Raw genomic sequence first — 11,271 nt, forward strand, 5'->3', positions numbered from 1 at the left:
ACAGTTTGCACAAGATGCCCAGCCTCACACACCAAAGCAGCTTCTTAATGCCATTTCCTCCCCTGGGTAGACCCACGCCCACTCTGGGGAGACAGAGGGCACTGGGTCTGGGTATCGCCAAGTTACCTGGAGGGGGGCTGAAGGGAGTATTTATCCCCTAGAAGAGGGTGTTTAAAAATAGTCTTTTCCACCTGGGACTCAGAGTGCTGCCCTCTTCCCTCCCCTCATCCCCCACCTCCCCGCCAGGGCCTCCTGGCCTCTGCCTCCTAGGAGCAGCTGACAGCGGTCAGCCTGCCTGTCGTGGGCCAGGCTGCATGCAGCCAGAGGGCCAGGGGGATAGGATATTAATGCTCAGGTGGCCGGCTTTAGCCCTCCCTGCAGCTCCAGGTCTGGGGGCAAGGTGGGCTGGTGAGGGCAGGGGGCAGAGGCAGAAGCCAGGTGTCCCTAAGCCAGGAGGGATGGCAGTGGAGCAGGTGGCAGGTGGGAGTGCAAGGAGCCGGGAAGGGCTCCGTCCTGTGGGAACCCCCGAAACCTGGAGTCAGGCCAAGGAGAGCAGCGTGTCCTTTCACTCCAACAACGAGACACAGTTTGCCAGGCCCGCCCAGAGTCTCCGGGTCAACGCACCGGGTTTGACCTCATTGTCAGCTGCTGGTTAAAGGCCCAGACTCTGCTCTAACTTGTAGATTTTTCTGCAGCAGAAAAGTCAATCCTCAAGGCTGTGGTGCTACTGCCTTACAGGACATTAATCCATCTTCTGTCTAACCTGGCAGTCTCATTCTATGCCCACTCCCTGCCTGAAACACCTATAAATACCCAATTCCTCAAATGCCGTCTGAGCCGGCTTTACCATCCTCCCGGTTCCCTCATTAGTGGGTTGAATACATCTCTGACACACGTTCCTTCTGTATTTGCATGAGACTCACGTTTCTGATTTTTTGAAATATATACATTGACAATCTTAATTGGCCCCATCCCACTAGTGGGGAAACTGAGTCTTAAGGTCATTGTCTGAGCTCTTCTCCGCCTGTTGTCTACACCCTCCCACACTCTCCCCACTAAGCAGCCATCCACCTGGCCCCCGCTTGTTGCAACATCCTGTGCTGGGAGACAGTGGCTGGGACACAACGTGGGCTGTGCTTGTCTCTCGTGACTGCCACCACCACGAGGCACGTGCAGCCTCTCACAGTCCCAGCTTCCGGAGATCAGGGACGGCTCACGGAAAGGTGACGGGTGATAAAACCTGGAGACCTTTCGCACTGTGCTGGCTTCCTCTGGTTGATGTGCCTGATGGATGCCGAACTCCTCCTGTTACTCCTGCACCCCCAAAACAGCCTCCTCTGGAATGCACCATGTTGGTTTCCTCTTTGATGATTTGGGAAGTAGGGAAGAGGTCTGGAGCAGGCTTAAGGCCAGGCGAGAAAGTCTAGTCTGAAGCTGGCCCAAGCAAATGTGACCCTAACTCTAGGTGAGGCTCTGGGATGGGGAAGGGACCGGGGAGAGCAGGAGACGAGGGCTTGAGCAGATGCAGGGTCCCCACTGAGATGGCCAGAGGGTGTCTATGTGGCCCCAGTCTCAGTGTGGAGCAGAGGGTGGGCACAGTGCTCAGCCCTGCACGTGGAATATATATGGCTTCATCTCCACAGTCCCACGAAGCAGGTATTTAATATACTTGAGTCTCTTTTTTACAGATGAGGAAAGAGGGTCAGAGGGATGAGGTGGCTTGCCTAAGGTCACACAGCTCATAAAAGGCAGAGCTGAATTTGTTCCCTGGTCTGTTTCAATGCTGTGCTGGCCCACGCGGGCCACGAGAGCTGAATGCTAGCATTTCTTCCCGAGTCTGCGTTCAGCGACATCACATGGGTGGCTGATATTGGCCACGGTGGGAGTATCTGCACCATGGAAATTTGCAAGCATTACAAATCACGGTTTTTGTGTTTGTTTTTGCTTGTTTGTTTTTTGCCTTTCAGAGGGCTGGCTGTTAAACATTTACTAATGCACCGTTGTTTGTCTTACTCAAAAACCCCGGGCCCCAAGGCCCCAAGGGGTGGCCCAACCAAAGCAAGCAACCGAAATGGCCTTGGAAAACCTTTTTTTTTTTTGTAAAGTAAGGACCACATCTAGATATTCCGATCCAGAGTCTGGGCGAGTTTTTCGAAGCCACTATTCTAAGCTGCTGCTCAGGACTGGGGGACACACAGGGAGGGCTCTGGGTTTCGACTGGGATGCCTGTAGAGTCGGAGAAGGGCAGCAAGGTGGGGAGGACACACGTCCCAGAGGCCCCTCCTGGGACAGACACTGAGGTGATGAGTATGTGGCCAGAACGTCTGGGTTCAAGCTCATCCACTCTGCTCACCTCAGCGGCCTCATCTGCGAAATGGGGGTGACAATACTAGCTGGCATGGCAAAGAAATGAGTTAATAGATATACTTGGAACATGCCAGGTACATACTAAACATTATGTAAGTGTTTGACAAATATTCCCGCTCTGCCTTTTCTGACAGCAGGTTGTGTTGACGATCGGGAACAGCCCCCAGGGACATTTCCGGGTTACTGGAGCAGACATGGGTTGGGCCTTCTGGTCTCACCTCTCTTGGCAGTATAGAAACAATCACAAGGAGATGACATTACGGAGCACCTATCAACCTCAGAACAGCACGCCCTGTGCCAGGGCCTTCTATGTTAATATATTACCTTGTTTAAGTCACACGGCCACCCTGCAAGGAGGTGCTATTGTCAGCCCAGTACAGAGGAAGAGCAGAGCCACGAGAAAGCAGGCCTTCTGTTCCAGTAGCGGGGAAGTGGTGGGGTCAACTGCAGGCTGTGCAGCTCCAGAGCCCTCCTTCCCGGTACACTCCTCCCATCTGCAGGCTCTGACCACCTGGCCTGCAGTTCACACCCACGGGCGTGGTGGTCACTCTGCAGGCAGGGACTGCAGGGATCTTGCTGAAGTGTAAATTCAACTCTGCCACTCCCATGCTTAAAACATATCAAGGACTCCTTATATCCTTCTCGGAATAAAGTGCAAAGTCCTTAGTACAGTTCTGGAAAGCTCTCCACCCTCTGGCCTCACTTTCCTTCCCACCCCTCCCCTTTTGTGCCCCAGGAACACCAAAATACTTTAGTCCCCCTTTCCCATACCCGGTGGCCTGGCCCCCTCATGCTGCTTCTCAGCCCCATGTCCAACGCCTTTGCGCATGTTCTGTGCCCTGCCTGGAATGCCTGTCTTCCTGCCCCTCCTTGGGTGGATTATTCTCTAAGAGTCGCCTCTTCCAGGAAGCCTTTGCTGACTTCTCCACTACACACGCACAACAAGGTAAGCCAGGGGCCCTTCTGCTCTTATCCTGGGACTCCTGGGTTTTCACCCCACTGGTAACAACTGTCTGGATTTGGGCCTGTCTCCCCTGTGAGCCCCAGAGCCAAATACTCCTGTCACCCAAAGTGAGAGGAAGGGCCAGCCAGCTGGGTAGCTGCCTGGGGCGCTTAAACATCACGGGAAGGGCCTGGAATGTTTCACAGCCTCCTCTCAGAGAGACTCTCTGTGGGCCTGGAAGTTCAGAGTGGTTTCGTGAATCGCCTGGGGGGCAGGATGGTATCTTCCCCAAACTGCCTCTGAAGGAGGAGTGTCTGGGGAGCTGGGGGGATTTTGTTTTGCAGAATGGCGGATGCAAGTTTGAGGCCAGAGGCTGCACTGCCGGGGCCGTGGAAGAGAAGCAGCGCTCTGCCCCCAGGGGGCGCCCTCCTCACCCTTCCTTGCACGGGCTCAGCCTCTCCTCCAATTCAACGATGACCTAATACCTCACACTTGAGAGACGCCAAAGCATTAGCCTGCCCAGGGCCCCCATGACTCAGTTTACCATCCACTAGGACCAGAGGCTGACCTCAGCGTGAAGGGGGGCATCCCTGGCTGTGGCGGGGTCTCGCGTGCTGCTGAAACCAGCCCGTCCCGTCTCCAGATGGGGCGCTTGGCCTGTTGAGACGTGCACCGAGGCTGTGGCCAGTCAGAGCCTGGGAGGGGGCATGAAAGGGTGGCAGACTGGGGGCCACCTTCCTCCCTGGCACCCTCCAGCCTGCACTTAGCTGCAAAGTGTTGTAGGGCCTGTGACACAGTGTCCCCATCCCTGTCACGTGAGGGCAGTGACAATGGAGAGCTGGTGAAGAGGCCTTTTTGTCCAGCTCCAGTTTTTTTTTTTGTTTTGCCCAAATTGCCCTGGGCCAAGACCCCAAGTGCTGTACAGAGTGAACTGTGTGCAACCTTGCTGCTTGGCAAAAAGTTGCGTTCTTGATGCCAAATGTTGACACACTGAATTCAGTATCAACGAGGGACCTTTTAGAAACATTCAGCATAACATAATAGACTAATTCATTAGCACCCCATGGGTCTGAATGGGTAGAAGCTGAAGCTCGGAAAACATCGCCTTAAGGAATGACAGATGAAAATATCTTCCCCATGATATAACTGTTATTGCCGGGAAGTGGCATTAATTGTGATTGCTTATCTATTAATTTATTATAATTCTTTTTTCACCTCCAGGCTTTTACCTAACACATGACATGTAGCAGGGGCTCAGCTGGGGCTGATTAACGCGGGGTTATCTGGGAATGGCTCGAAGCTGGCTGGAACAGATAATGGCAGCTGGGGTAATTAAAACGTCTTCTGCACAGGAGAAGGAAACTTGGAGAATTTTTTAGAAAGAGCTGGTGACGTGGGATTCCAAAAGGGAAGGAGGTAAATGCCAAATGTCACCGTCCTCCCAAATACAGCTGCGGCTGACCAATGGGACAGCGAGAGAGAACCGCGAGGCAGAGTTCTGGGCCAGCAGGGCTGGAAGGAGGGCCCTGAAGCTGGGGGCAGGACGTGGCGGGGAGAGGACTCCGGGGGACAAAGCTGATGCCCTGATGTGGCGCACTGCTGGGAATACCCTGGGAGACAGCCCCCCAGTTTCTCCACAAGCCAATGAGGAGCAAGACTCTGCCCTGCTGGCCTCAGAGGGGTGAAGAGGAATATCAGAAGGCTTTGGAACCAGGGAAGTGTGGGTGCCCTGGGATTTGCAGAGGCTCTGTTCCCCACAATAGCCCCAATCACCATGTCTAGACCATCGTGGCCAGGCATTGTGTGTAGAACTGAGCTGGCCAGAGGAGCCCAGGGAACACTCTGTGTGGACTTTGAGCATGGCAGGTTTCAGCAGATGGCTTTGGAACTGGACAGCACCCTGCTGGGGAGAACCCTTGCTCTGTCCCTTCTTGCTGAATAACATCTCTGAGCCTCAGTTTCCATTTTTTCTATAACACTGGGAGAGGCATATCTCCCTTGGAACGTTATTCTGAATTTTTGGTTGGGTTGGGGTATGCTGAGCACACAGAAAACACGAGCAGGAGCTATTTAATTAGTTTATTTAACTTGCACATTAATAAGTGCCAGGCATTGTTCTGAGCACTTTACCGATATCAATGCATGCCATACTCATCTTAACAATCCTATGAGGTAGTGCGTTATTGTCACCATTTTATAGCGACCATTTTATAGACAGTGAAATGAGGCACAGAGAGGTTAAGTAACTTGCCCAAGGAAGTCAAAGAGCCTTGATTCTAACACAGGCAGACTCGCACCAGAGCCCGTGGTCTAAACTGACTGCTGCTACGATGGTGTACTGACAATTTCACTGATTACTTTCCACTTCGTATGGCATCATTCATGCATCTATACACCCATCCGGGCATTAGCGAGACAGAGAGGTGAACCAGGCACAGTCCTTGATCCTTAAATACCCAAAGGCAGCCCACCAGCTTGTGAGCTTTGTGTTAGATCCACCTCTGTGCACCCCGCCCACCCGAGTGCCTGGCTCAGTGCCCGGGATCCTAGAAAGGATTTGTGTATGGCTGCTGGACAAATGAACAAATGAATGACTGATTAAGGGAATGAAAGGAAGGGAAATGGACACTGTCTGGGGCCAGGGTAGGGCCCGGGGGCACTAGGATCCTTTTCCTAAGATCTCTGACCTTGACCCCATGGGCAATGGCAATGTGGAGGGTTCTGGGGTCACTGGGGTGGTGCCTTCTCCAGAGTCTGGCCCTGGAAGGTCAGCCAGGCCTCAGGGCTGAGGGTCCAAAGCTTCAGGCTCTGCTGTTCCACCAGTTCCCTGAGGGGATGCCCCTTCTGGCCTTGGAATGAGGGCTTGAGCCTGTTGGAAATGCTTTTAATTAAGTATTTACATCTGGAACCGGGAACAAGGCCCAGAGGGAGTTTATCACAGGCCCTGCGTGGACAGAGTGGGCGAGGAGGGTGTACTCAGGGTGGGTGAATGAGATACACAGGCTTTGCTCCTGCCCTGACCACAGGATGCTTCTAAAGGAACCTCCCAGTGTCCCAGCCCTACTGCTCGATGGCTCTGTCTCATATTCTCCGAGCCCATGGGCAGACCTCAGATGACTGGCCAAGGAGTGGTCCCTGTCCCAAGGACGTTTCTACCATCTGGCTGGTGACCCAGCCCCAGCCCTGGGAGCATTTAGAAACATAGGGGCTATTTATTTATTTGTCACCAAGACTGGAAATGAGTGAGTGGGGCTCAGGGATGCTAAACATTCTATGGTGGGCAGGACATTCTGGAATGACGAATTACCCGCCCCAAACGCTTGTTTCTCCCTGTGGAGAAACACTGGCTGGTGCTTGGCCAGTCAGCATGCGACCTGGGAAAGCGGGTGACGCTCAGAGAGAGCAGTGGTGAGCAGAGGCAGGGGAGGGGTGAATGGTCACTGGGTGTGACGTGCCCGGGCAGCTGCAATGTGCCGAAACCTCCGGGGGACAGAGAGAACAGGCAGGAGCAGAAGCCCAGAGCAGGGGAGGGCACCGGGGGAGAGGCAGGGAGCAGACATGGGGGTGAAAACCATAATCCTTGAGAGATCTAAAGTTGCTCTGGATCCAGAACCGCTCTCTGTGTCTGCCCTTGTGGCCCGATGGTTCATTCTAGAACTCCCTGATGACGTGAGGTTACCTGAGTGAGTTCCGCTCCTTACAGTCAGGAGAGGCCAAGTGAGGAGGCTGGAGCCCAGAAGCATCACGGCACACTGAGTCCATTTCATGGGAAGGAAGCAGGCCGGGGGCTCAGTAAGCCGCCCACGTGCACGGCTAAGCGGCGGTGCAGCAGATGCTCCCGCTCTTCCCTGTCTGCCTCCGAGGCCTGCTCCCCGCGCTGTGCTGCAATGTGCCGGGCCACAGTCTACAGGGCCCCGCAGCAGGCCCGGAATGTCGGCCTGCCTCTGCAGCGCTCCCTTGTCCCTCCCTCGTGCCTTCTCATCAGGACTCCAGGGCTTTGTCACACCAACCCAGGGCACCGAGGCCCTAGGGAGGTGACCCAGTGGGATGAAAGTCCAAGAAGGATGTGCTGGGCTACTGAAGCACGGCTGGCTGGACACGCTGCCCAGGGCCCAGAAGTTGGTCTCAGGACCCTAGGATCCCAGGACGGGATGAGAGAGGGCCATGGGCCCCTGGAATGTGCCCCACCCCACCTTCCTAGGCCTGCTCCTCTGCCCTGCTCCCAGATCTGGACAGAGGTAGAGCATCAGCGATCCGGCGGCCTCATCCTAAGCCTCCAGTGACTTTCCAGGACTCAGCGTGTCAGGGAGAAGCAGAAATCCAGAAGGGGCTTTGGGGGAGAAAGTACCTGGTCTCAGTCACTAGCTTCCAGGATCCCTTTCTCCCATCATGGCTCCTGTCAGGTGCCCAGGTCTGTGTCCTGGACCAGAAGAACATGCAGGGTGGCCCCTGAGTTCTGCCATGGGCACAGGGTACAGAGGGCTGGGGATGCAGAGAAGGTACATGCTTCATATCCAGCTCTTGGGTCGGGGGCTTATTTGTAGCCCTTGCCAGCTTCTGTGGTGTAAGCACTCCCACCACGGCGATTTCAAGGCACCCATATGATGTGGTTTGGGAGATGTCTGCAATCGGCTCTCACACCCGAGCACGCCAGCTCCAGCACACCACTGAGGGGCTAACCTGCCTCCTTGGCCTTGACTTATGCTGTTCATTCTGTGTAGAATATCTTTCCCTCTCTCTCCCTTGGTGAACTTCTACTGACCCTTCCAGGCCCCATTCAAGTAGCTGCTTTTCTCTGAAGATGGCCTCAAACGTCCCACCTTCCACCAGGCCCTCAGCACTGAGCACCTCCCAGGCACCGGGTTGGGCACCCTAACTGGGTGCTGGATAAACAGATGAATGAACACAGCTGAGACCTGCAGCTCTGCAGCGGCCAGGCCAACTCGGACTGCAGGAGGCTTGTTTCAGAGAGAGGATGATCAGCGAGGCTGTCACTGGCTCCAGACCTGGGCTGGTGGAAGAGCCCCAGCGAGGTCTGAGGGCATCTGGCTCCAAGGCGGGGCGGCTCAGTGCTGGTGCCCCTTGGCACAGGGATCTCTTTATTCTGCTGATCTCAGGCCACAACTAATTATCCTAATGGGTTTAAATGGCCCTAAATGTTCTTGCAGTTTGGACAGGCCCCATCTGGAGCCTGTGGGTGGGCGGGCCCAGCTGACAGTGAGTGGGCAGACGTCAGCATGGATGTTGCAAGAATCCGAAGTGGCAATTTCTGTGAGGCCTGAGACATGTGTGGGGAAGCGTGGGCTAGGAACCAAGGGTCATGGCAGTAAAAATAGCTAATACTTCTATAGCTCTGCATGGGCCAGGCATTGCTGTCCACATTTTACCTTATTAACTTATTTAGTACTCACAACAGTCATGGGAGGTAGAAGCCCGCTTTGCAGAGGAAGAAACTGGGGCAGGGAGGTTAAAGGACTTGCGCAAGGTCCCACAGCCACTGAACAGAAGAGCTTTGTTCATAATTGGCTCCAGAGTCCCTGCCCTTAATTGTAACATCATGCTGCTTCTCAAAAGTGAGTAGGGCACACAGACATCTTTGTGCCCTTACCTAGGGCCACACCTACAGCCTTAGGAAGCAAGTCCACCTGGATCTCCTCTAGCTGCAGCAAGTGCCCCCAATGGGCTGGCCCAAGCCAGGCCACAATGACCTTGACCCAAGGGAGCCCCACCCCCTCCCCGTGCTAGTTCCCAGGGGTACGTTACCAGAGTGGTGAAGATGAAGTGGTAGTACTCGGTCATCATGCCCATGGCCATGGCCTGCAGGAAAGCAGAGCGTTAGCCACCTGCAGGGACACCCAAGCAGCCCCCTCCTCCTCCCCACCCCAGGGGTGAGGACAGGGTGGGGGTGGGGGGACAAGATTGGACTGGCAGTGGGTTGGGGAGAGGCTGGACACATGGAGTGGGGCATTTTCTGAGGCCACCTCCAAACAGTGACAAGTACTGGCTAGCAACAGCAGTCAATTTCGCATTGGAGTGTGCAGCAAAATCACCTGGGACAGATTAAAATGCAGATTTTTGGGTCACATTCTCCACAGATTCCAAATTCTGCAGGGCCGGGTGGGGTCCAGTTATCTCTTTTTAGAAAGCGTCTCTGAGCCTGCCACGCTTGGAGAAATGCTGACGGAATCAGCACGAGACTGAGACCGCCTTCGCCTGTGCTCCGGGCTCCGCTCCGCTGGCTCCAGAGAGTACACCCTCCCCCCACTGCCACCAGGCCCTGGGGGCGGGGGATCTGGCCTGGGTCTGAGCCTCCCCCAGACGGGCTGAGACATCCCTCCTTCCCCAGTCCTGGCTGACCACAAAGTGGGTCACATGGCTGCTGTGGAATCACTATTATATAGCATCATGAAGTCTACATTGTATTGGGTTATTAAGTATGAAATGTCTGATTTCTTTAAGCACTAAGTGTGACAGTTGATATCTATGGCATTCCACTTTGACACTTTTAGTTTTATTTTTATTGTGAAGGTACATCCTCAGTCTTTCAACACACATTTTGACTTGTGATTATTTTTCAAAGTTTTTTTTTAGAGCAATTTTTGTAAAACCATGGATAAGTCAAAAATTCGTGTTATTTTCGAATATGAGTTCCGTCGTGGAACCAATGCAGCACAGACAGCTCGAAATATCAACGCAGTATTTGGGAAGGATGTGGCTAATGAACACGCAGTATGTTGATGGTTTGAGAAGTTCCATTTTGGTGATTTTAATCTTAAAAATGAGCCACGTGGGTGGCCTGACACCAAGGTGGATAATGATGAGCTGAAAGCTGTAGTGGAAGCAAATCCATCTCAACTTACACCTGATTTAGCAGCAAGGTTTGACGTTATATTCCAAAAATATTGGACCCTTTGAAAAAAATCAGCAAGGTAAAGAAGCTGGATAGATGGATACTGCATGAATTAAACAAGCATCACAAGAGAAATCGTCTTGAAGCTTGCCTTTCTTTGTTGTCATGACATAAAGGCGAACCATTTCTATACCATATTATTATGTGTGATGAAAAATGGATTCTTTTTGACAATCACAAGCATTCGGCACAATGGCTGGATAAAGATGAAGTGCTCAAACACAGGCCAAAACCAAATATTCATCAAAAAAAGCACATGTACTCACTATTAAACTGGAACTAATCGATCAACACTCATGTGCACATATGGTAGTAAAACACAGTGGAAACCAAGCAGGTGGGAGGGGGAAGGAGGGGATGGATAAATCCACACCTAATGGGTACAATGCACGTTATCTTGGTGATGGGCATACTTAAAACTTTGACTCAAATGGCACATAAGCAATTCATGTAACCAAAACGTTTGTAACCCTGTAACACTCTGAAATAATAATTAAGAAAGAAAATCTAATGGTGTCTGTGGTGGTGAGTGCTGGTATTGTCCACTACAGTTTCACGAAACCTGGTCAATCGATTACAGCAATGTCTACCGCAACCAGCTGGATGAAATGATGAGGATGCTTGGCTTAAGCAACTGAGATTGGTCACTAGACACAGGCCAATCCTCTTGCAAGATGACACTCGACCACATGTCACACAAACAATGCTGCTCAAACTACAGAGGCTGGACTTGGAAACTCTGTCATCCAATGTATTCACCAGAACTTGCACCAATTGACTAACACTTCTTCCAGGCTTTGGACCACTTCTTGCAAGGGAAAATATTCAGTTCTCAGCAAGCTGTGGAAAAAGCCTTTTGAGATTTCATCACCACTCGCTCTTGAGGCTTCTTTGCTGCTGGCATAAACAAGCTATTAAATACCATTAAGATGGCAAAACTGTGTCGATAGCTTAGGTGCATACTTTGATTAATTGTACTGCTTCTTGTTTGAGATACAATGAACTAAGCTTTTGTTTCAAAATCGGACATTTCGTATTTAATGACCTAATA

The 11,271-nt window shown here is 52.6% G+C and overlaps 1 protein-coding gene across 2 annotated transcripts in view; it reads right to left on the reverse strand.

The window, feature by feature from the left end:
• Positions 1 to 11,271, reverse strand: part of GRIK3 (glutamate receptor, ionotropic, kainate 3) — a 219,119-nt gene that overhangs the window by 56,536 nt on the left and 151,312 nt on the right. For both annotated transcript variants that reach the window (XM_012642245.1, XM_012642244.1), the window contains exon 5: positions 9,074 to 9,127. In XM_012642245.1, the coding sequence (XP_012497699.1) occupies positions 9,074 to 9,127 (54 nt within the window). The remainder of the gene's footprint in view (positions 1 to 9,073; positions 9,128 to 11,271) is intronic.

Source organism: Propithecus coquereli, unplaced genomic scaffold (genome assembly GCF_000956105.1).
Source record: "Propithecus coquereli isolate 6110/MARCELLA unplaced genomic scaffold, Pcoq_1.0 Scaffold178, whole genome shotgun sequence".
Lineage (NCBI taxonomy): Eukaryota > Metazoa > Chordata > Mammalia > Primates > Indriidae > Propithecus > Propithecus coquereli.